Source organism: Eublepharis macularius, chromosome 8 (assembly GCF_028583425.1).
Source record: "Eublepharis macularius isolate TG4126 chromosome 8, MPM_Emac_v1.0, whole genome shotgun sequence".
Classification (NCBI taxonomy): Eukaryota; Metazoa; Chordata; class Lepidosauria; order Squamata; family Eublepharidae; genus Eublepharis; species Eublepharis macularius.
Genome location: NC_072797.1, coordinates 130992188 through 131019043, shown reverse-complemented (window position 1 = coordinate 131019043; position 26856 = coordinate 130992188). Strand labels below are relative to the sequence as shown.

General features: G+C 42.1%; 1 protein-coding gene across 2 annotated transcripts in view; it reads right to left on the bottom strand.

Annotated features, from left to right (window-relative positions):
* Nucleotides 1-26856, bottom strand: part of NRG1 (neuregulin 1) — a 247609-nt gene that overhangs the window by 150089 nt on the left and 70664 nt on the right. For both annotated transcript variants that reach the window (XM_054986337.1, XM_054986338.1), the window contains exons 4-5: nucleotides 25379-25429; nucleotides 23794-23844 (exon numbers count right to left, since the gene is read on the bottom strand). In XM_054986337.1, the coding sequence (XP_054842312.1) occupies nucleotides 23794-23844; nucleotides 25379-25429 (102 nt within the window). The remainder of the gene's footprint in view (nucleotides 1-23793; nucleotides 23845-25378; nucleotides 25430-26856) is intronic.

Sequence of the window (26856 nt, the reverse complement as noted above, 5' to 3'; positions counted from 1 at the left end):
TAGCAATAATAGATGGGTAAACCAAAGGCCCTAGTGCGACTGAACTCCCTGTCCCTCTGTCTGCCAGGCCTGCCTTCTCACCATCCCTGGATGAGGGCCTCTCCCCCTAGCAGAAACCTCCTCTGGCCTGCTCCCTGGGAGGAAGAATGCAGGCTTTTCTTCCTCCTGCGTTCTGACTGGCCAAAAAGGGCGCCAAAACGGCCCAGGGGCTCCTGGGAATCGTAGGCAGGCCTACTCTCACTGCTAACAGGCTTCTAAGGCCTTGCTAGGCCTTCCTGGCACGGCAAGATCATGACAGGCTCTTTCTCAGAAATTCTCTTCTCTGCACACACCACAATCTAGTTAATTACTTCTCGGTTTGCAGCAAACTGTATGTTGCATTATATCTGAAGTGAAGAACTACAGCTTGTGTTTGTCTTCCACACATGGAACAAAACTGGTTTATAGGGTGAATGCAAACCATAGTTATTTTGGATTTAACAGAAACGTGTACTTTGCCCCAAACCAAGAAGAACCTATTTACTCAGATCTAGAAGGTAAAGGAAGGTTGAAGAATGAGCATGTGCCAAGAATTCTTCAAGCTAATTCAGTTAGTGCTAAACTCTTGCCATTTCCACACGTCCTTAAAGGGACAGTCCACTCACCGAACATTGGCGGCTTTTCTCCTTCACTCCACACATCTCCAATTTCAAAGCAGTAGCAGGCTGTTTGGCGTCTGTTTTTTCAGAGCCTTTTCAGGGACGTAGGAAAGTGTTGGAAATTGTGTTCTCATAAAGGGCGCCAAAAAAAAAAAAAAGCCAAAAATTCTGCTACCCCTTTGAAATCAGAGACGTGTGAAGGAGAAAAGCCGCCAGTATTTGGTGTGTAGGCCATCCCTTTAAGGACATGTGGAAACAGCCAATGATTTGGACAGCAATCCTAAGCATGTCTACTCAGAAACCTACTTTCAGTGCGATCCTATGGTGAGTTACTCCAGTCTAAGCCTACTGAAGTCAATGGTCTTAGACTGGAGTAACTCTCCATAGGATTGTACTCCTAGGCCTATTCAATGGGGCTTACTCCTAGAAGAGTGTTATTAAGATTGCCCTGATAGTGTTATGCCTAAACCAAGCCAAAGAATGAAAACACTAAGAAGATCTTAGCACCAATGAATATACCTGAGTAGGATTCTCAGTAGATCTGTTCAGGATTGCTCTTTTACCTTTTAGCAAAATACCAGTTCGTAAGATTTTACTGGAAAATGTTAATAACCAGTGGAAATCCAGCGCCTATTGTATCTTATATGAATTGCCACATTAGATGACTTCAGTGAAGAAAAAACCTAGAAAATCTAGCAGTATATCTAAGAAGGGGTGGAAATCCCAGTTCTTTTAGGTCAGGGGTCCCACAGACTACCCATGTAGAAACAGCATCGAAAGTTACTGGCCCCAGGCTTTTACAGACCCATGGACAAATGCCCCACTGATCCTGACAGGAGAAAAAGTCCCAAATCCCAGTGTCAAACCGCATCCCACTGACATGAGTAGCAAGATTCACATTATTTTAAATGTACTACATACTGCAGTATAATCGAATGTTTAAGAGTTAGTTGAAACTAGAGCTAATTGATGATGTTAGATACTTCTAAGAGTCTAGTAGTAGCTTTTTAATAATTTGCACTATCTTGCAAGAAAGGCTTCATTATATTTTTAATTTTAGTAGCATTCTGTAATTAGGCATATATATCAAATCCACTCCTCCTGTCTCTCTCTTTTAACTCATTAACTATAAAGCCATTAAGTTAATGTATCAGCTCCTACCACCTAAATCCAGCTGTTCTGTATTCAGTGCTTCATTACACAGTTTATAAAAAGTAGTTTTAAAAAGATAGATGTACCATCAACTTTATTGCTTGGTTCAGCTTCAACCATACCTGTACACAGGGGTTTGTGTGTGTGTTTGAATGCATGCACAGAAGTATATAGTCAGATTCCTCCGCTTAGAAACAGAATGGCCAGAGTTTATCACAAAACATACAAGAATGCTTGCCGAGACATATTCATGCCTTGCGTATGGAAATCTTAGCATCATTTCTAATGTCATCCACATGGCCAAGAAATGCCTGTATCACTGTTTCCAGCATTTCACCGAAATACATTCAAATTAACTAAAAGAAAGAATAATTTCCTTGCCTTTTTTCCATTTCAGCCATGTCAGTGTGAGGCACAGCTATATATTTTCTTTAAGTACAAATACATTCAGAATGCTGTCTGCAGTATTTTTTCCGCATCTAAATCCTTGATATACATGAATTTACAGTCTGGCAGAGGGACAACCACGGCAGAGTGAACAGAATCAACAGTAAAAGGGAAGCTCTCCTCCTCCTATGCTCTGACTCAGAGATTGGTTTATTATATAGGAGAAGGAAGGCGCTTGGGTGGGGCAGCCAGGAAGGTTACAGGCGGCTGGGAAAACCTGCCTGCTGCAAATTAGACAATTCCATTCATGCTGGCACTCTCTCAATGGTACAACACACCATTATGAAGCTTCTTCTGAAGTTATATGAACCGATGCAAACCAGCACTAAAGCAATGGTTTCTGCTCATGCTGTATGAAAATAAGGGGTAAACAACAACAAACACGACTGTTTTTGAAAATGCTTTGTTATTGCATGGCTTAAATTTGCTCTGAACTCTGCAGTCATCTATCTTACCATTTTAGTTTTGCTTTGTATTAACATATTTTAAAAATTCTAAATTAGATTAGGGAAACTAAATCCATGACGGAACATTGATGGAAGAATGCCAAAAATAGGGTACAACTCTGAACTGGTGACAGATATTCATCTATTTTGGATAATCTTCCTTTTATAAAAACACCGAAACGTAAAGGGTTGTCATTAATGTCTTGAAAATTTCAGGCAGTTTTCATTGCTTTGTTCATTATGTACATTAAACTGTTGCACTCTTTAATTCTGTGATCCAGTTTTGTTGTGTATGTTATACAGCATTAATGTATGTATTCTACTGTTTTTAGTGTGCTGTTCTCTAATTCTGTAATCCAGTTATATTGTTGGTTGCATTGTTGCCTTGAGTGCTGTTTATTACATTGTTTTAAATTGTCTTGAGTTTCAGTGAGAAATGTAAAAAAGAGTCCAGTAGCACCTTTAAGACTAACCAATTTTATTGTAGCATAAGCTTTCGAGAATCAAGTTCTCTTCGTCAGATGCATGGAGGGCAGAAGGAAACTGGTCAAATATAGAGGAGGAGAGGGGAGGGGAGGGGGTGATGTAAACAACTCCTTTGATATGGAGATGCAGACAGCTCCTTTTGGTGTGGGGATCAGTTTGCTTGTGTAAAGGTTCAAAGGAGTTTGCCGTGTTAGTCTGTAGTAGCAAAATCAAAAAGAGTTCAGCAGCACACGGCAAACTCCGTTGAACCTTTACACAAGCAAACTGATCCCCACACCAAAAGGAGCTGTCTGCATCTCCATATCAAAGGAGTTGTTTACATCCCCCTCCCCTCCCCTCCCCTCCTCTATATTTGACCAGTTTCCTTCTGCCCTCCATGCATCTGACGAAGAGAACGTGATTCTCGAAAGCTTATGCTACAATAAAATTGGTTAGTCTTAAAGGTGCTACTGGACTCTTTTTTATTTTGCTACTACAGACTAACGCGGCTAACTCCTCTGGATCTATGAGTGAGAAATGTAGACTCCAAATAAAGCAAATAAGTAAAATGAAACAAAGCAAATAAATAAAAAATTCTAAATATTAGTAATGTAAGTGAAATCAGTAATGGGACCATACGCTTCATTTTTTGCATTCTGTACTATCAAACGGCCTTGAAAAGAATAATGCACCACTTGGTTTTGCTGCGTTACGGAATGGATGGAGACCAGAACTTTGATATCGTGGTAATATTTATTCAGTCAGTCTTTGCAACCAACGACAGGAGCAGCTTCTCGCCTTAGCTGAAGTACAGAGAAAGACAGCAGAGAGACTCTCACGCCTTTGTAATCTATGAACCCATCCTAATTTTTAAAATTTCACAGACCGTGATGTCATCTCGTTAATTAGCACATGCCACGTGCTCGACAGCTTCATTTCATTGGCTGCTTCTGTCGGGCCACAACTCAAAAGGCCCTGATCTAGATTTTAATCAATCTCAACCTTTGATTGGAAGGCATTTCACAGCAGAGACAGGAAGGAACTTCCTCACCGGTAATAATTTCTAGCGAATGGGAAGGGGGTCTAACGCTCCTCACAGGAAAAGACCAGCGTCACATAAAATTTGAACCTCCAGTACTCAACTAAAAATTACCATGGATCCTTGCTGTGCATGAATGCAGAACGTCATCTGTCTGCCCGCCCCATGGTGAGATCCCTTTGCACTGGAAAAGAGAGTATAAACCATTTCAATTTTCTACTGGAAATCACCACAATGCTGGTATCAGGGTTGTACTGCTTGGTGCCAATCAGCCAATTAAGAATTCCCAGGGCTGAGCAACTGGTTCTTCTCAGCAATGAATCAGCATCTTTTTGGCAAGTGCTTTGAGATGATCTGGGTGGCTGCGGGTGGCAGCAGCTCTAAGAGCTGAAGGAAAGACCGATCCCATCTCCTTCCTCTGCCCTCATTCCTAGAAAATGAGAGGATCCTGTTTTCATGTTAACACAGGCTTACCTACTGTCCTTACAAGGGACTCGCACACCCCTGAAGCACCCTTATGGAGCCCCGTTTCAGACACACAGCACTAGAGATTTACAGTGCCTTGGTACTAACCTGCTTGTTTACAAATGTAAACGTTTAGCTGGTAGCAAAAAAGCGCTCGTGTATGCACAGTTACATCAGCTCCCCAATAAGCAACTGAATCCCTGAACCTGCAAAACTGATTCTGCTGGCTGGTCCTATTACACCTCTTGTGTTCAAGGTAGGCATATATTTTCTCCTCCAAGTGAAACCCAAACCTGGCCTTTCAGACTCCACCCAGACAGGGGGATGTCAAATTCCAAGCTAGCTCTTCTGGACAAAAGACACCTCAACGGCCCCTCTGTGGCCAGACCCAGGATAGTTTTCATAACCGCGCCGTATGTCACTGGGATGCTGCTGTTGACTGGAAGCTGGGGGAAAGACATCCAATGGGGAGGGAATGACAATTCCATATAGGAATGAGTCTCTCCTTAGTAGTGTTTTAAATTTGTTTTATATTCACAATCCTGCAAACAACAGCAATTTAGCTGGGGTTAAACACACAGTCCTGAGCGGAGAGAAAAGGCTCAACTGCCTCTTTTCTCCTCTGTTCAGTATAATAAGCTTCAAATTACGCAGCACAGTGTAGCAGCAAAACAGATATAGAAATACCACCAGGTTATTTCAGGGCACCATGTTACGGGACCAAAGTGCCCTCCAGAAGTTCAATGGCAAGGAGGAACCCCGCCCCCCATGCTTTAATGACTGCGAGCAAAGAGGAAAAAAACAGCATCCTTTAACTAATCCCATTTAACAAAGCACCAACCATATTACGCTCCAGTTTTAAGGGTAAACATTCACCTAGGGTCTAGTCAGGGGTAATGGTTACTTGCAGCTGTTTTCTCTACCATCCTTTCTTCACCCCCCCCCCCCACCCTCATTGCCTCCACCAGCATCTATCAGTACAGGAAGCCCAATGTATTATTTATGTGGAGGCAGGGGTTAGAAAGCCTGTATGTGCTGCTTCCCACTGAAATGGCAAGTTCTAGTTATTGGCAAAGAGAAGCCTGTGCTGTTGCATTAGGTGATGAGACAGGCCCAAAGCCTTGCCAAATAAAATAGCTAAGTAATAACAAGTAATATTAGGGGTGGGGGAGCCCATTTTGTGGGGCTAACTGACAGGGCTCCAACAGAACTCGGTAGGCAATCTCAAATTATCCCTGTAGCAATTAACTGATTGTAATAGGCTTGCACATTTCCTCTGATCTATTAATGTGATTAAGGGCAAGTGTATTTATTCAGCAATTTCCAGAAGGCACGTGGTAATCTGGTGCCTGCGTGAGAATGAGTAAAAGCAAGAATGCCTCTTCATAAATATCTCTTGCTCTTTCAAGAAAGAAGAACCTGTGGTGGAGAGGTCAGCCACGGTCATTCCCTGGCACGGCAGCAAAAGACGGCAGGTACGTTTTTATTGTGCTAGTATCAACATACACAATGATCACATTTCAGATTTTTTTCCAGTAAAGGAAACTCACATTCTGCTTCCTAGGCATAGGAATTTCCCCCCTTGAGTGCAGTACCGCCAGGAAAATGTGTATGCCTCTGAAAGTCTGAAGACATAATTGGGGAAATCTCACAGGGCATCTAAGACACTTTCTAATGCCAATACATTAACCTTAATTAATTGAATATGATTCAGTACTCTTAACTTTTTAAAAAAGTCCAGTTACATTGCAGAAATTTACAAAGAAGGTTGAGCGGAATTAATTTCCTCTCCCAAAGTAGTTTTTAAGAAAGCAAATGGGATTCAGTTCTCAGGTTCTTCCTTTATCTTGCACACTTGAATCTTTTATACAAGCTCTTACTAGCGGTGTACCATAATAGCTGGTGGCATTTCTACAGACTTAATAAGTAGCTCTTTTTTCCTGTTGCCCATGTGAATTTGAGACCACGGCAGGAAGATGTGCAGCCTTCCATTCGAATGATGTCTCCATTTGTCCCATGTGGCCATTGATTACCAGCAACCTCTGTAGCTCCAGTCTGACAGCTGACATATACTTTTCCTACAAAAACCCTTTTACGAGAGAGAGAGCCTGACTGATATAATTGTTTGCACTAATGCTATTAGGGGAAAGGCTGTTTGTTAACAAAGGAAATATACTATATGGAACAAGAAAGCCAAGAATAACCCCCTAATTTGTTTTATTATATATGTGAATTCACTCCTTTCACCCTGCCAAGAAGTCACATTTAACAATTCTAGAAGGGCAGCAAAGTGGCACCTTACAGATTTATTGCAGCATAAGCGTTTGTGGGCTACAGCCCCACTTCATCAGATGCAAAACTTTGTTCTAAACTGATAGATAAATCTGAGTGTACGTATTGTTCTACACACATACATATACAGTCACACATATGTGCATGAAAAAGACTGGAAACAGAGGCGCCAATGATCACCAAATGCAAGAAATATGGCAGGTCTGGGACGTTTCTATGAAAAACCAGTTGTAAACAAAATAAGAATCAATGGGTGATAGAAGAAAATGTTTACTGTATTTTCTTAATGCTTTAAATCACCAGATTTTTTTTCAGCTCATTTCTTTAATGCATGGGATAACAATCTAAAGAAGCTATTTTGTTCTTAAATTGATGCAGCATTCAAAGAACATGTGTAAAGTAAATGTATCTTCGATTACACTAACTAATTTTTACAGTGATTTTTATATAACCAAATGTTTACGTTAGAGCCTTTATCACTAAAATCAGCCATTTTTTCAAGTAACGCTTTAACAATATTTTTCTGGCTACCATATCCTTGACTTTCATGTATTAATCAGATAAATCCTGACATAAATGGTCAGTTAAGGGGGCACATTTGACAAATCAAAACAGAAATATTACTGGGTAGAAACAAAACAGTTTTTACAAATATGTGATATAAAAGAGATATATTTATAGGAACTGTGAGTTTATAAAGCGTAACAGTTAACTGGGGCTTAATAGGAAAATGCAAGTAATTTATTCCACATGGGCTTATTTAAACAATCATTAGACACACTGAAGCCACAGAAAATACACTGCAGAGTTCCCATGTTGACTCCCAGTCATGTTTTTTGGACATTGTGCATAGGATTTGGTAAATCACTGCCAATATTTGCAAAGTGCCTGTGTGATGGAAAACCAAAAGCTGTATCTTTGTGTTGAGAGACAGTGTAGTGCAGTGGCTAGTGTGATGGGCTAGGATCTGGGCAACCCAGGTTCAATTCTCTGCTCTGCAATGGAAGCTTGCTAGGTAATCCTGGGCCAGTCACAAACTCTCAGCCTAACTTACCTCACAGGAGAAAAGAGCAAGAGTCCAGTAGCACCTATAAGACTAACAAAATTTGTGGTGCGGTATTAGCTTTCGTGAGTCACAGCTCACTTCTTCAGATACCCTCCCCACTTAAGAAGTGAACTATGACTCACGAAAGCTCATACCCCACCAACAATTTTGTTCGTCTCATAGGTGCTACTGGACTCCTGCTCTTTTCTACTGCTACAGAGAGACTAACACGGCTACTCATCTTGATTTACCTCACAGGGTTTTTGTGAGGAAAAATGGAGAAGAGGAGCATGATGGAAGCTGCTTTGGGTCCCCACTGAGGAGAAAGGAAGGGTATAAATGAAGTAAAACAAATAATAAATAAAATTCACCTGGGAACCACTGAACGCAGGATTTACCAAATGATCACATTTCCGAGACCGATCTGGTTTGATGGTTATAATGTCTTTCTTAAGGTCTCAATGGAAAGGAATTAAAAGTCAAGGTGAGGAGCCAGAAGCAAAGGTGAAAGTATATCCAAAGGTGCAAGTATATAGCTTTCTCTCCCCCTTTAGCACATCTTTCCAGTCTCAGAAATAAAAAAGAACCTTATGGAACCTTTAAAGGGTAACATGTTTTTATGCTAGCATAAGCTTTCATGGACTACAGCTCAATTCTTTAAACTCAGTATCTCTCGCCATTGAAATAACAGAGAAGTAAAGGACATGGACACAAAGACAGGCACGATCAGGGCTTTTTTTCAGCAGGAACGCAGTGGAACGGAGTTCCGGCACCTCTTAAAAACAGTCACATGGCCGGTGGCCCCGCCCCCTGATCTCCAGACAGAGGCGAGTTTAGATTGCCCTACGCGCCACTGGATCGGTGCAGAGGGCAATCTAAATTCCCCTCTGTCTGGAGATCAGGGGGCGGGGCCACCGGCCATGTGACCATTTTCGCGGAGGGCAATTTAAACTTTAAAAAACTTGTTCCAGCTGACCCAAAGTGACATCATTGTGCGGTCCTGAGTTCCACCACCTCTTTTCTCAGAAAAAAAGCCCTGGGCATGATAAATGTATTTTGAAATCATATGGAGGAAAGGGCAATTGCTTGCACTGGAGCTCAGCAAAAAGAAGACATTTGAGATCCCTTCTAAAGAAAAATCACCAGGTGCTAACAAGTCCTGCTCCCTCCTTTAATGGTGCCATCCCCCAAACTTCCAGGCTCCACTTCCAGATTCTGAGCTTGAGGGACCTGGCAATCTGCCAAAGATAAGTCTAATCAGAGCAACCAGGCATATCTGTGATTGCATGTATTTATAATGAGTAATTCTTTGGGAAGATGTTTGAGGTATTTTCTCCCCTATTTCCTGAAAGGCAGGTATCTACATACCCTTTTCATAGATCCCCAGGTAACGTGAACAGAACAGAAAATGCAGATTTCTGCAAGACAACACACCAATTAAATGATTCACTTTTGAGCCTAAATGTCCTGAGTGCTCCTGGCCCAACTGGAACATAATTTACCACATTCGATCACAATTTGAATTTCAGTACCTGGCCTTCTTTCTAAATTGTGCCCCAGTCCACTTCTACACAGGTCTGTTTGGTTATCATTTAGCTGAAGTAAAAAGATGTGTGACAGAAGGTTATGTGGAATAGCCCTAGGAATGACGTCTGTTTGCCGAGCAGCCCTCTCACTCCATACTCCTGCTACAAACCCAAGCGATGCATTAGCACTTCACTAATATACCAGATAAAATAAGAAAAAATGTGCACGGGGAGTGGGGTTGGGAGGGGCAGGGATAGGACTGATGTGTCTTTTAAGCTTACCCTATCCTCAATTCATCCATTACAAGTTCAAGTAAACTAGTAAGCAGCCCACCAATTCCGCACAAAGCTGTATCAGTCATTGGTAGAACTCTGAGGAACAAAAGCTTCCGTCTGCTTCTCTGGAGTCCCCCCGCCCCAAATGCAGTAGAGAACCAGGCAGTTAGTTAAATAGGAATATAAGCTTTGTTCTGTCAAATTTAGTTGCCAATAATGTTATGCCTTTAAAAAAAAACCCTAGTATGTAATCACATGCCCCTGGATAGCCCAGGTGAGCCTGATCTCATCAGATCTCAGAAGATAAGCAGGGTTGGCCTTAATCACTGGATGGCCAGTTTGGTATAGTGGTTAAGTGGTTAAGGATTCTAATCTGGAGAGCCAGGTTTGATTCCCCACTCCTCCACTTGAAGCCAGCTGGGTGACCTTGGGCTACTCACAGTTCTCTGGAGCTCTCTCAGCCCCACTCACCTCACAGGGTGTTTTGTTGTGGGGATAATGACATACTTTGTAAACCACTCTGAGTGGGTGTTAAGTTGTCCTGAAGGGCAGTATATAAATCAAATGTTATTATAATATTATTATTATTATGGGAGACCTCCAAAGACGACCAGGTTTGCAGAGGCAGGCAATAGCAAAGCACCTCTGTTAGTCTCTTGCCATGAAAACCCCATCAGGGGTTGCCACAAGTCAGCTATGACATGAGGGCACTCTCCCCCACGTGACCACATATGATAATGATAATGCCACCTAACAAGCACACCCTCAGTCCAAGAATAAATCGTGTCTTGTGACTCTGTTCTTGAGAGAGGCTGAAAGGAGAAACAATTGTCATACCTTCCAAGTGTTTGGTGAAAACAGTGTGTGTTGCATGTGTCTTATTTCTCATGAAAGCCTGCTAGACAGCAAGCAAAGTAAATAATCTGACTGCAGTACGCACCACTGAATAATATTGAAATAAATAGACATGAACTCATAATCTGCACATAATGAGCTTGGTGGAAGAATTTCTAACATCAAGAAAATATTCAAACCAGATTTAAAAAGCAAAATTGCTAGCAGTGTACAATGATACAATATATTAATCGTCAGGTATTTCGTGTGGAAGGGCCAATGCCCTGAAGAATGAATACAAACAAGGTTGAGGGAGGGCACCTCAGTGTGACAGATCAAGACCCAAAATTAGATGAATCTGACAATTTCTAAGCTTGGTCAGCCTGATCCTGGTACTTTCTGTATACAAAGTGGGCATAAAATCTTCCACGTGCACTAATACTTCTCCATTTACTGCAACATCTGGAATGCACAGCTCTGTATATTGGCTTATGTAGACCGTTCAAGTTGCTGATTCTGTTTTTCAATGCACTAGCATTGGTGTTTTAGTTGCAAAATAAGCACAATGTGATAATGATGGTGTACTGGAATGATGAACTACTGAAATAATAGAGAGGAAGGCAATCTCAATTAAACATATCAACATTATAATTCAAATATGTTTGATATGCCTTATGATAACCTTTTGGGCAGGTTCTAAATATTATCCTCCAGGAAGACGGCAATCCATGAAGTCCTCCTCTTCTCCCTATTCATATTGATTTTGTGAGATTTTTGCCCTTTCACATCTCTGTTGATTATATACTGTGTCGTTTTAGACTGTCAGCTATTCTGCTTTTTAATCTGGTACCCTTTCCGAGTATTTTCTCGATTTTGAAGTCTCTCCACAGGGCTCACCATGTACATAGAGTGTCAATTTCACTTGTCTCTTTTGCCAGATAGATGAGCGATAAACAGTGTGATTAGTCTATGAGACCCTGATATCTGTTTTGTTCATTGAATCGAAGGTGTACAGCTAAACAACTGAAAAAATTATATGCCTACGGCCATACTACCCTGAACACGCCAGATTTCATCGGTGCTAAGACAAAATTATAGTTATCTATGTTAGACCATAGAAAAATTCCAAAAACAACAGCCATGTAATCACTTTTTATTAGCACCAAGCAAAATCCTACAAAATAGCAAGCTTTCAAATCCCTCACAACTTCTATCAGGAAATTTTGCATAAAATGATGAAAGGTAGAGGGAGAAAGGACAAATATTTTATAGAGCACGCTGGAGAAGTCTCTCGTCTGCAATTTGTAAAATGGGCCGCTTCCATACAGCTCCCCGCTGCTCGTAACAACCCGGAATATCGTGGAAAAAAACGCGGAAGATTGCGTTTTCTTGCACGAGATTTGCGCGACGTGATGTTTTCTCGTGCGAGAAAACGTGATCTTCCGTGTTTTTTTCACGATATTCCGGGTTGTTACGAGCAGCGGGGAGCAGTGTGGAAATGGCCATGAAATGCAGGGTGTTTTGCAAATATAATTAAGATTTTTTTGCAAAATAAGTTTTGTCCTAAACATCTAGCACAAACAATACTGGAGGGCTCAAAAGCCTGCCATGTAGCGATGTGCTTGTTCCTAATAAAGTACAAAGCACTTTGAAGTTGAATTTGATCCACGTCAGTATTTCAGAGAAATGAAATCACGTTTCCTGGGCACTTCTATTCTGTGGCAAGTTCAAGGACATGAACTGTCCGTTTTTAGTAGTGATATCATGATTTTACTCTTTGCATAATATTGTTACTAATATTTACCCTTCAGATGCTGACACTGATATAAACGAGCTGTAATCAACTGGGCTGAGAAGATAAGCCAGGAAACAAATATTTTAAATAAATAAAATTGTCAGTAATGAAGAAATTATGTGACATCCTCATTTCCTCCATTTGTAATATCCTTTCCCAATATCTATTCCCAATGGCCAATCAAATCTGTGATTAGGCCACAGGGATCCAGGTTCTGAATACAGGCAGGTTAGATTACTGTGATGCACTCTACCAGGGGCAGCCATTGAAAATTGTGTGGAAACCTCAGTTGGTCCAAAATGTAGCACCCAGGGTTCTGTAAGTGGTGGGATACAAGAATCATACTACCCCTGTGCTGAAAGATTTACACTGGCTGTTTGTTTGTTTCTGGACAAAATTCAAAGTGCTGGTTCCTACCTTTAAACCATATATGGCTTGGGGCCGCAATGAGAGAAGGACTACCTGCTTCCTGCCAGTTAAAAGCTGCCTCACACCCCCTGCTTTCTGTGCCCCCGCATTCAGAGGTGAGGCCGGTAGCAATCAGAGACAGCTTTTTCACTAATGGCGTCTTGCCCATGGGATACCCTTCCTCTTGAGCTTCCCTATATTACTGTATGTTAGGTGTCAGGCAAAATCATTAACCAGACTGTTTGTTTAACACATTTTTATAGTGTTTTTAAGTCTGAAATAGGGTCGCCAGGGCCCCCAACTTCCGCAGCGGGAGATCAGGGGCCCGGCACTTACCTTGCTGTGTTCCTGCACACGCATGCGCTCCCGGCTTGCACGATGATGTCACTTCCGGGAAGTGACATCATTGTGCAGGTCAATGGGTGGCCTGGGAGAACTCCTGCGCTCACCAGGGGGCCAAATCGGGCCCGTTGCAGGCCGCGGTTTGGCCCGAATTGGGCTGCTGTGGGCGTAGGAGCGCGCTGTGCTGCCCATGGGTGCACCCTAGTAAACACCCCTCCACCACCCAGGTAAGTGGGGGCAGGGGGTGGAGGGTAGGAGTAGCGAATCCCACACCCCAGGAGGGGGAATGGGACCCCTAGTCTGAAAACTGGTATACCTCATAATTGCTCTATTATCTGTTTTTATGATCTATGTTGGGTTTTATTTGACAACTTTGAATGTTGTTTTTTATGTTTTATTTTGTAGGCTGTCTTGCGCAGGTTCTGTGGAGTGGTGGTATAAAAAAACCCCTTCTAAATAAGTAATACATTTCCCACACAATTAATAAAATCCCAGTTTTATTATACACATTACAAAGTAACATAAACTTGAAACTTGCACTTTTGAAAGAGTAAGGCAGGTCCCTGAAGAGCTAGAAAATATCCAAGTATCCTCTTTGCCTTCTTGTTACCTGTTTTTGTGTATATATTGGTTGGACCCCAAACTACCCCGCAATCATCAAACTGCATTTGTAACAAAATATCCTGCTTTACTGTGCTGACAATTACATGGGATAATGGCAACTGCAATTCGGATTTATTGGGATTTTGATTTATCTTTCATCACCACAGATTGTTTCTAGTTCTGAACAGTAGCTAGATTGATAGGGATTTTAATTATTTGTTTTATGAATTAGGAAGGCAAAATCTGAGATCAAATGCTGCTCCAAAGCTTCTACAGCAAAGAAGAGAAGGCACGCAGGAAGGGAGCAAAAGAATCCGGAGAAGAAGAAACATGCACGCGTTTACGTATGTATGTATTCATTGAAGAGAAACACGGACATCTCCCAAATATCCATAATCCATAAATCACAGTGACTCCAAGGCCACAACTTTCCTCCTGACAATCTAAATGAGCTTGGTGTGCTTGTTCATCATGCATTTTTAACAGACTGAGGATGCAACACAATTATAGACTAGCAAGCAATGCTTAAGCATGAAATACAGTGAAAAAGAATGGTAAAAGTGAGGTGGATTGGGTGTTCTTGTCATGAAAAATACAATAATTTCCCCTGATTTGCATAGATGGCAATCTCATGAGCATCAGAACTATGAATTATGAAATAAAAAACCCCCGTTATCTCCTCCACAATTTCCAACTTTTTTAAAAATGAAGGGCACAGGGGGTGCAATGATTCTCATCTGCATCTCGTTAAGGAAGCCACATGAAACCAGCCCCTTGCTGCATACTAAAAGCGTAAAAGTATGATGTGCATATTGGGTAATTTGCTCCTCAGGAACAAGTACTGAGTGAATGAATAGCTGTAACTGTGTAAAACGACTGCTGGGAAGGTGAGTGACAGATGCAAGGTCAAACACTTCATTTCAACAAGTCTGACGATAACTTCTCTATTAGAACTGGGACTCCAAGGTCAAGTCTCAGTTCTAGGGGTGCCATTCCACCATCTGGGGCAGGGGATCCCCTGCTCCCACCCTCCCCCGCCCCCACTTACTTGGCCGGTGGCAAGGGTTGCGCCTCCCGGGGCACCCCCCCAGGCAGCACGGTGTGCTCCCACGCCCACAGCGGCCTGATTCAGTATGAATCGTGCCCCACAGCGGGCCCGTTTCGGGCCGAATCGCACCCTGCAGTGGGTCAATTCAGCCCCTTGGTAAGCATGAGAGTGCTCCCAGGCTGCCCTTTGACCTGCGTGATGACATCACTTCCCAGAAGTGACATCATCGAGCAAGCCAGGAATGTGGGTGCGAAAACAGTCACAGAAATGCAGCGAGGTAAGTACCGGGGGGGGGGGGGTCAGGGGACCTGGCAACCCTACTCTCAGATAACAACATGGTTATAAAACAGAGGATTCATGTTAAATAACTCTTTCCCCCTCCCAATGTGATCAGGGAATTCAAAATATGGCAGTGACAGTCTCAAAATCCTAAAAAAAAATAATGTAATAATCCAAATAAAACAATTAATTTATAGATTTCCCTGACTGGCTATGCAGGTCAATTCAAAACCAAAAAAATTAAGTTCTTATTTATATGTCTCATCTCACATTGTGAAAGTGATACGGCAATCACCAATATCTCATACGGAACTAAAACGTAACACAAGTGATGATATGGAAAGTGACAGTAAAATCGAGGTGCCCCAGTGACCTATATGGAAATTCTATTTGACTATATGAGTGGACAACTATGTCCCCACTATAATCTGCTCAGATCTTTGGATGTGCTAAAATTAGTGTGTCAACAATTTTCAGTGGCTTTGTTTTTTTTTTAAAGCAATGGAAGAGAATTATGTACCATATTGCCTTTTAAAAATGTACAGGTATCATGCCTGCCAATGATACACGTTTTTCTAATTTACCACTTGCGCCCATCCTAAGGTTTGTTGCTCACAGGAAGGAGTTCATGCATCTTGCAATCGCTTACTCTTTCAACAGGGCCTAGACCAAATACTTACATGGTTCCTCTTCTCTGCCCTTTCATCGATCTCCCAAACCTCACTTTTTAAAAATCTCTCTAGTCAATTTTTAACCCCGCCCTTCCTCCAAGGAGCTCAGATTAGTATACGTAGTTCTCTCATCTTCATTTTTACCCTCACAATAACCCAGTGGGGTAAGTTATCAAAGACAGAATAACTGGTCCAAGATCACCTACGAACCATAAGCTACATTGCAAAATGGGGATTCGAACGCAGGGTCCCACCCAGATCACAATCTGCTACACTCTAATGGCTTTGTTATTTTACACCACCCACCCCATAGATTTTGAACCAACTACATAGTAACCTCCCCTTTGCTTCTCCCACTGGCACCCTGCAGACTGCAACCTCCTTGGTGAAAAGATAGCTCACTCGCTCTCCCCGCTCAACATTTTTCTTTGCTATAAAGTGCCATGCACATTGATCGCCCCATATAAATAATAAATAACAATAAAACATTAATAACATGTATCCTATGCTATAAAAACCCTAGAAATGCGGTTCCATTCTAGATGTATACACAGAAGCTAAAATTCTTGCACTTCTATTCTTAATTTGCCTTGTCTCAGCCGACAGTCACAGAGATCTATTCTCTTCGCACAAGAAATATGCAGATAACAAACAGCCCTTAATATCCATTCAATTTTACCAGCTACATCCACTCATTATGTATTCTCCTGCTTATTCCTTTGTGACTGCAGCGTCAGCTTCTTCCAGCTCCAATACTGTTCACACTTCGCATTGCCTTTTTACCACTTTGACCTCCACTGGAAAAACTACAGAACTGACTGTGTTATTAATTGTTTTATCTCAAAAGGATAATGCATATAAGACTTTCCAGTGAAACTCAATAGCCCAGACCAAGGCTGCCATACTAGCATTTATCTCATCTATGGAACAGGAAAACAAGAGATGTATAATGAAAAAGAGTCCAGTAGCACCTTTAAGACTAACCAATTTTATTGTAGCATAAGCTTTCGAGAATCAAGTTCTCTTCGTCAGATGCATGATACAAACTGGTCAAATACAGAAGAGGAGGGTGGAGAGGGGAGAGAAGGGGACATATATCAGAAGGGGACAGGATGCAATTAGCGGGGAGGCAACCAAAACATTCCTTTGCTAGTAAACGTAAACATCTCCTTTTGGTGTGGAGTCAGTTTGCCGTGTTAGTTTGCAGCAGTAAAAGCATCCAATTCCTATGTAGTATAAGCCTTCGATAACCACAGCTCTCCCTGCCAGATGCATCTGACAAAGAGAACTGTGGTCCCCGAAAGCCCACACCAGGCGCCACTGGGCTCCCCCAGACCATGCCACTGTAAAGGAAATCTGTTACCTGTGATAATGTGATAACCATTCATAGTCTCTATTCAGTCCCAGCTTGACAGAGTCAAATTTGCATATGAATTCCAATTCAGCAGCCTCCCGTTGGATTTTGTTTTTGAAAGATGTATTTGAAAGATGAAAGAGATGTATAGTGTCAGCACACGCTGCTCCCACAATCGGAATTTTCATCTAGAACCATATTCCTTAATTTTGCTTTTTAAAGACACTCTCTTTGACCCACTCAGGAGGAGTTTAAACAGATATTATACTTCACAACAGATGCTATGGGCATCTATTGTGCTGCTAAAAAAAAACCCTTTACATTCCTATAGTCATTGGCTGATTCTGCACATGTTGGATAATGCACTTTCAATGCACTTTAGCTATCATTTGGACGTGGATTTTTTGTTTCACACTTGAAAAATTCAGTTCCAAATGATCTCTAAAGAGGATTGGAAGTGCATTATCCGTGCGGAATCAGCCAGAAACACCAAATTCAGGTAGAAAATGCAGAACCATTCTCCTCATGAGAGGAGACTTCTCAAAAGGTCTAACACCTGCTTAACTGGTTGGCGCTTCAGTGTTCCCCTTTAAGTTGGCAAAGGAAGTTTTATTGGATAAAAAAAAATATATGGAGCACATCTCAATATATAAAAGAAGGATCAGGGTGAGTTCGCATTGCTTCACAGATGACCTTTTAAATTTATTTTTATGTCTTTGTATTAAAAATATTGTGTGAAAGTAGCAAATGCGTGCAACGACATGTCTTATAGAGGAGCATTTGTCAAGGAGCCTCTACCTGCCAAATCCATAACTGACACCCTAAGAGCAATAGTAGCAAGATGGCTTTTCAAACCCTTTAGCATTTGAGAAACTTTCTAACTGGGATGTTATTTTATTGCGCTTCTAGCTCTGGAGATGTCACCAGCGGCTGCCTATACAGTTTCAAGGATATATTTGCAGCCATAAGGGCTAGAAAAATTTTTCTATTAATAAAAAAGGAGCTGAATCGAAATGTATTTATTTATTTAGATTATCTATATACCACTTTCCTCCTCAATGGAGATCCAAAGCAGCTTCGAACACCGTTCCCCCTCTTCCCTTTTATCTTCACGACAGCTATTCTGGGAGGCAGATCGGGCCGAGAGGGAGCAACTAGTCGAAGGTCACCCAGCAAACTTCCATGGCAGAGTGGAGGGTCCGAATTTGAGGTCCAAGATCCCAGCTTGACACTAACTGAGTGAGGAGTGGCTTATAAGTTGTGCTGGTGGAATGGCACCGCTTGGAGAAAAGGGGAAATATTTCTGATGAATTCCCCTCCCACACGCTGTTTTGTGCCTCTGGAAGTAAAATTACAGGGAGCTCAACAGACTACAGTGTGTGTATATGGGGCAAGGGGGCCAGCTCAGATTGCTTTGCTCTACTTTTAATAATTTGGAAGCAACCTGAGACTGTATTGTCGAAGGCTTTCACCCCCTCACCTCTGCAGGAGTATACCGTATACCCTGCAGCTGTGGACAAGTTTACATCGGGACCACAAAGCGTAGCATCCAGACAAGAATAAAAGAACATGAAAGACACTGCAGACTTGGACAACCTGAAAAATCAGCAGTGGCTGAACATAGCCTAACTCAAACAGGGCACAGTATCTTATCCCAGGACACCAAAATACTGGACAACACTTCCAACTACTTTGTCAGACTGCACAGGGAAGCCATTGAAATTCACAAGCATAAGCAAAACTTCAACAGGAAAGAAGAAACCTTAAGAATGAACCGAGCATGGTTTCCAGTTCTGAAAAACACCAGGCTAACAAAACACTCTATACTCGACAATAGCCCTGCAGAGAAGATTAGCACATCGAGCACCAATCCACATGCAAAAGAACCTCCTCAGGATACAGTGAAGCCTCCCGCCATTAGCATTCCACACCCTGGGAAACTCTTACAAGATGACTCAGCCCAACCCCAACCCTCCTGAGTAGATACAAATGACCTGCCAACATCTTTTCCACACTGTGACACTGAGAGATCTCTGTCTTTTGGTGCTACACCTCTGAAGATGCCAGCCACAGCTGCTGGCGAAACGTCAGGAACTACAATGCCAAGACCACGGCAATACAGCCCGGAAAACCCACAACAACCAATAAGAGGCTCTCAGGGAGCTCAAGCCTATGCCCATTGCCCAATATCACTTTCTGTGCTTTTGTAGAACTGCAGTATAGACTGCTACTTATCACAGTGGGAGGCTGAAAAGAGAGTGGAGACAGGCCTATAAAGTAAGGCACGTCGTATTTGATCTCTACTGCAGTGACCGTATAAAAATTAACATAATTATCATTAATGTGAAAAACAAAAATGTAAGCCACACTTTCAATAGCGTACGCAGAATTAGGATCGAATACGTTTATTGACCACATTATCTTTCCATATGCAAGACAGAGCCAAGCAGAAATCAGTGTCTCTTAAGTAGATGTAATTCTCAGACTGCACGTGGCTGCATGACTTAAGCTTTTGGGATTATGCTCTTTGGTTGTACAAAGCTCCTATTTAGGTGCAAACCAATATATTTTAACAGCTATAGTAATCTATTTGTATGCATGCTTGTTCATGAAATATATGAATTAGGAAGTTTGAAACCTCATTTAGCTTAATTATTTATAGGTTGGTCTTCTTGATTTTTTAAAATCACCTCGATTTAAAATCAATTCAACCAGATGCCTAACGCTGCACCTACAGAGCCCAATCCTGGTTCTGTTTCTTGCTATGAAAGAATAAAAGGTGTGCATTAGCTTTAAGGCAGGCGGCTGGATCTGCAGGTGACGCACGTGTGTCCATTTATCTCACAAAGAAGTATACATGTTCTTTTTCTACATCATGTGATATCAGAGTCTGAAGCAGTCTTATGTAAGTTAGCCCTCAGTTGCCTTTGTTGCAAGTACGCATCTTGACTGGACTGCAGTTCAGATTCCCCAACAGCAGGGCTTTTTTTTCAGCAGGAACGCGGTGGAACGGAGTTCCGGAAGCTCTTGAAAATGGTCACATGGCTGGTGGCCCCGCCCCCTGATCTCCAGACAGAGGGGAGTTGAGATTGCCCTCCGCGCCGCCAAGTGGCGCGGAGGGCAATCTCAACTCCCCTCTGTCTGAAGATCAGGGGGCGGGGCCACCAGCCATGTGACCACTTTCTCCGAGGGCAACCCACTGAGTTCTACCACCTCTTTTCCCAGAAAAAAAGCCCTGCCCAACAGCAACCCAAACACATGCCAGCCATAAATTCTGGATGCCAATTCCCTTTACAGCTGCTACATGTTCCAAAATCAAGTAACTGGATAAGTAGAAAATTATTCCATTCTCAGCCTTTCATAGGGTTGGATCTAGCATAAAATTTCCTTTTGTACTAGAGCTTCTGCACAAGTGCAAAGACAAGAAAAACTACAGATGACGAGTTATATGAGTTTGTGCGACTGTTTAGAAGTACGTGTGCTCCTTTGCGCCCGTGCTGACTTTTCCCCAAGCTGAGCATGTGTCCTGTAACTTTGGTCCATGCATGTATCCTGTAACTTCAGTCTATATGTGCATTTGCGAGTGCCCATGGTCATATAATCAGTGAGTTGTCGGTGCAAAGCATCGATTTTGGTCAGTGTGGGGGGAGACTGCATTTGTGAGTGTCCATGGTCATAATCAGTAAGTCATCGGTGCAAAGCACTGCTTTTGGTTGGCGTGGGGTGGGGGAGATGAGGGATGGTATCCTATGATGCATCTTCTCTTTGCGCATGCTCCAATTTCCCTTGGCAGTACAGAGCAAATTCGGTAAAATTCAGCCATTGTTTCCAATGGGAAATGTGATTTGGAGCTTTCTGGGGATATGGGGGGGTGCATTTTGGACTGAATTTTACCAAATTTGCTGGAGACCTACTCCTAACTATCCTCTAACGACTCCCCAGGTTCCATGAAGATTGGACCCTGGGGGCCATTATATAGCCACCCAAAGAAGGTGCCCCCAGCCACCTCCAATCTCCATTATTTCTTATGGGGAAAGCTAGGGGAGCTGTCTAGGGGATTGGGGTGGCATTTTGCAAAACCCACTGAATTTGCAAGGGACCTACTCCTGTGTCCTTTAAAGACCCCCCTCCCCAAGTTTCAGGGAGACTGGACCCTGGGAGGCCATTTTATGGCCCCGCAAAAAAGGTGCCCCTAGCCGTCCCATTTGTTTCTACTGTGGGGGAAAACTGACTCTCATGGCAGAAACACATGAAACATGGCCGCCATGGCCAGAGACACACTCTCAATTACAATCTACACACTAGACAACCCAACAGGACCAAAATAAAGTCCCCCCCAAACCCCAGCCCCCCCGAGTACGGTGACCAGCCGCTCTCCACTGTTCCCTATGAGGACCAACATCACACCAGAGAATCACCCAAACCAAAATGAAGCAAGGGACAGTTCATCCATACTTTTGCACAACAGGCTTTACAGAACAGGGAAATTGTTACCATGGATTTGTTTAACAGTTTGTTGTAGTGTCTACCTAGTGTGGAACGCTTGTCCATGCTACTGCGCTATAAGAAGGATAATTAAACCATTTGGGTTGGGAGGGAACTAGGGATTCCCCGTTCTCAATGTTAGCATGCCAGATCATTCAAAATCTTTTCAGAATTATTGTGTGGGTGGGCTACTTTCCCCAAGGTCACCTCAACAGATAATGGTAGCCTGTCAAGACACTCCTACAGGTCATTACCATCGATGCAGGATACAGGATTCTACTATCTCAGAACCCAGATGCTACATCACACTTGTGGAATTTTGTGCATGGATTAACTGGTTCTGCTTGAATCTGAGAACCGGACTGACTCTGTCTCATACAAACTGCAGGGATCCTCAAATATGAAAATCTGTGCAACCAAAGCAGACGCTCAGGAGAAAACCAACACATAACATGTCCATGGGAACTGCCCCCCCCCAATACAGCTGAAGCTAATCAAATTTCAGTTATGACTCCCTGTGAATAGAGCACTGTACGAAACAAAGTAAGCACAATGACAGAGCCACTTACGCCAGCTCGCCGTGCCCTGTTTTCTTCTGTCACACTGCGAGAACCCCAAAGCAAGAAGCTTCTGGAGATTTTCCCATGTTTTTGTACAGTTTGACTTAAAAGACAAATCCTTGGTCGCTTTCTACTTACACATATTCCCTGGATTTTCTTGACATTGGGGAAATTATGCTATGTATCTAGCTATCAGTGGGCTTTGCAGAGCAAGAGTTTCCCATTTCTCCCTCCTCCTACAGTACACTGGCCTGCCCCTCTCCCTGCCCCCCCACCTGGTTTTGTTCCTGGTGACTGCAGACCCTCAGGATCAGCACAGAGAACAAAGGGGGGGTATCTGCAGAGGGAAGGGAAATCATTGTAAATGGAAATGCTGCAAACTGAAATGCCCTTTTGTCAGAGGAACAGTGTAGTTGAATATATGCCGCTCGCTTTATCTTTCATATTCGCAATAAAAGACAAATCCCAAAGAAACAACATTTAAACACTCATCAACTCACTATACAGGTGGGACCCACTCCCTCTTTGTTCATATTAGTTATAGGATCAACAAAGTTTCAAATATCTACATGGCTACAATCACTTTTGATTAAAAATGGCAACTGGTGATTGGTGCTTTCGATGCGTGTACTATGCCAATAAAGGTCATTGGAATTGAATTGATTGGTGCTTGGGCTGCAGAAGGGGAGAGGATACAGGTTTCTCTTCATCCAAAGACTGTTGCTATCTGTATTTATTTATTGATAACCGGCCTTTCTGCCTTCATAAGGGCCACCAAGGCGGCTGATAAATTAAAAACGTAAAATTACATTTAAAACTCTTAAAACCAAACAAAAATAACACATCATTACTACAACTAAAACCAAAGTTTAAAAACATACAAAGACATAAAAACAATTACAACATTTAAAACAATTAAAACGTGTAGGACATGACTGCTGTCTCCTTTGATTCCTTTTGTCTTACTTGACTTCCTTTGAAGCTCAACAGGATGGCTCAGACTCACAGCGCTTTCAATGGCTTGGTTCCACCACAGGGTTTCTGTGGATGGAAGGATTTCCGCCCACAGAGCATGGCATTATGGTCTTCCCTCTGATGCCTGCAATGAACCCCAGTTTACCCTGCAACAAATACCCTCTGAAAGAAAACTGTCTTCTTTGCCTTCCTGAATGTCATGAGCAGAGGGGCCTACTGCAGTGCCTCTGCTAGGCCATTCATTGGGAGCAGATCCGCTATGGGAAAAGCCCGTGACCTAGCTGTTGTCATATGAATGGTCCTAAGAGAGGATACTGCCAGGAGAAGACGGAGGAGTGTAACTGGGGCATGGGAGTGTACCAGGAGACACAATTTGATAAATATGAAGACTTTTAAAGCTCCTTATGGCTTAAAAAGTAATGGCCTGCACTTGGTAGCGGGGGGGGGGGGGGCAGACAGACCAGGATCCCTCTTCTGTCAAGCATGTAAAGGCAAAGGCTTTCTCTTCCTGAGAGCTGGGTCCCAGAAAACCTACCTAAACAAACAAATGTTGCATCCCTGGGAATTAGAATACAATCTGTGAATACTCTTGAATCAGAAAGAATGTATGCCATGAATTCACTAAGACTGCTATTATTATGTACTTACAGGAAGATGTATTTGTTCCTTCAGTGAAGGCTGCTATCTTCTCTATAGGTTCTGCAATATATAGAAGGCAAGATAATAATGGGGATCTGCAAGCAGTGCTTCAGCCTGAAGTTAGCCTTTCCAAGAAGGAGATATTTATTTTTATATATAAAAATATAAAAACTTCAAAGTAAGTATCATAGGCAATTTGTGGGGGAAAGCTCTATTGTAGTTGGCAGAAAACTTGCGCAGATTGGGAAGATGCCTTCAGCTGTTTCTAACAGCACAATGATCAGCCAGAAATGGAAGGGATTACATATGGAGGAAATTCATTTTATGGTTTTTAATAGAATAGATTTGAAGACTCTATGCTCCGTAAGAAAAAGGCTATGTTTAGGTGGCTCTACGAAGACTAAGAGTCCATGAGAAGAATCCAGGTTAGGAAATATCCAGGGAAGGAAGTGAGCGCTAAACAGAGAAGCAAGTTTAGTGAAGAAATTTGGAGGTCAGGTGCAACATCAAGAAGTTTTCAGTGAACAGAAATCCAGCGCAAAGTGGCTTGGAAAGTGAGAAGCAGGGAATGATACTGACTAGCTGTCGAGAGAATTTATGAATCTGGAAACTAACCAAAATAAGAAGGACTAGGATAGAAATCAGGATTGTCTAGATTACCAAAACGTTAACTTTTAATCATGTTCCATACAACAGATTTAAAACCAGTTTAAACAAAGCATGTTGAGAGGATTTAGTTAAGTGGCAAAGTGGAGACGATTTTAAAGCAAATGATTGGGACCCCTTTTTTGATGTAGCCAAGAAACGCCGGCAATTTCATTTCACCTCTAGCTTCTGCTATACAAAAAAATCAACAACAGTTAGTGATGTGTCATCCACTTTCTATTGCTACCAAGCTGACAAAGGTACGCATCCGAGCAGCAGCATGCAGTCCGAGCACGTGAGACCCCAATGAGGGTTTTGTAAGGGGTAATTCACAGAGAATTTAAAGGTGGCCTCCTTGTAAATACTTTGTGACCCCTACCTTGAAAAGGCATTGTAAGAGAAAACTCAAAATAGATTTGGTGTGTTATGGGGGGGGAGATGCATAAGAACCTTCCGATGAAGGAACCAGAGAGTCAAAATGTATAGTAAAAGCAAAAGAACATTGACTATGATATGAATGTGTTGTAACTTACTAGATTAGAACATTGAAATCCAGCACTGCCATGCTACAAGAGGGCACATGCAACAGCAGCAGAGAAAACCAGAAGCACCTACATCATGGGCCACATAGAAAATAATTAAGGAAGAAGAATAAAGGATGGTCACCCAGCAGGCTGATACTTGTAAACAGCTCTACCACACCCGACTGGTTGTTGCAATTGATAACTTCAGGCCACATTTAGTTGCGAGAGTCTCTAAAGTTCCAGTTGAGAGAGATCATTTACTGCTGTACATAAAATCAGGGTTTAGATTTCCAGGAAATCAGATGGTTATTTCCCCCCCCCCCCTTCCACATGCTGAAGCTCTCTAGCTACAGGCAAACTGTAGAGAAAGATGGAGTGAAGGCCTGAATTAGCGGAAGAGAGAGAAACCATTTAATGTGACTTACGTGAAGAGGTATTTGCGCCTTTTGTCAAAACTGGTATTGTGTTGGTGGGTTCTGCAAAACAAAACAAAAATCAGTAGCATTTATACCATGACTTGCCTGTGTCCCTGCACTGTCATGTGTGCAAAACACCTTGTCTGAAGAAACTTGGAAATATGACAAGGCAGGAAACAAAAACCAATGCAGGATATAACCCAAATGATGGGTATAAATAACTAGGGATAATTGTTATAACTGGCCTAAAATATTTGGAAGAATCTCTTTTTTTTTTTGTTGAAAACGTGAAAGGTTTAGCAGCCATTGCTAGAAGAAGGAAAAGACCAGTTCCTCTCGGGCAAGCTACTTTGAGGTTCCTCCTTCTTTGAGCCCATCATTCACTTTATCTGGTAGCATCTGGGCCATGATTAATACTATATTTCACACAAGTAAATACTGCGTTTTTTTTAGCAAACTGGTCCCCATGAGTCAGCAGAAATAACTGACAGAGAAAAAATAGTGTCCAAATGTCTGTTTTCAGAGATGAGGCTACAATTAGTGCTGCATCATGATGCACACACAAAAATCCATGAGCTGAATATACAACACTGTGTAATGCACGGGGCATCTTGGCAGAGCATTTTGCTGCAGGTAATATTCCCCTTCTTGGGAGAAGGCTGAGATTGTCTCGTAAAATAAAGTTTACTTATATCTGGGACAAAATATAGTCGTTCAGTTCACTTTTCTCCATAAAACTTGAATCCGAATTTTCGTTTTGTAGTACAAAGATGTGCATATTTCAGCACAGTGCCTCATCACTCTCTGACGACACAGTGTCCTCATTTCGACATGGAATATGAGATGACACTCAAGACCATCTCATTTCAGGACATATCGTCACTCTGACATGGAATTATAAGAACAGGAAGAAGAAATCTCTCAAACACTTGAAGGGAGAATGATAACAAAAAGACTACTAAAACAAGATAGATATTCAGATGGTTATCTGGTTCTTCAGCCTTCCAAAACTCTTTAAAAATCACTGTTTTTTTCTATTAACTTTACAATTCCATGTCACAGGAAGCCCCTATTTGTTCACATAGAATGTGCATGCTGACTTTTATCAATGTATGTACGCTGTACAAGGTTCCAAGACATGTTTGCAACTGTTGCTTTCCACTCTCAAGTTGTATGTGAATTTTAAGAAAGATAATTTTTTTCCTTGTAACTACTTCACATGTAGCGATGCCGGGAAAAGATGTAGGGCATGGGACAACAAAATCCCCTCCTTACCCCCAAGCACCCTTGTTAGACAGTGAATCACGGGAAATGCTGCCGCCTTTATTTTTACCAAGTATTTCCTATAAGTGGATAACCAACCCTTTATGTTCCGATCAATTCCATAAATGTAATACCTTGTCCCTTGCTGAGCTCTTCCATGTAGAAAAGTTTTTTCCCCCATAAACATTAAGGCTTCCTTTGTACACTTCACTCATTTTCACCTC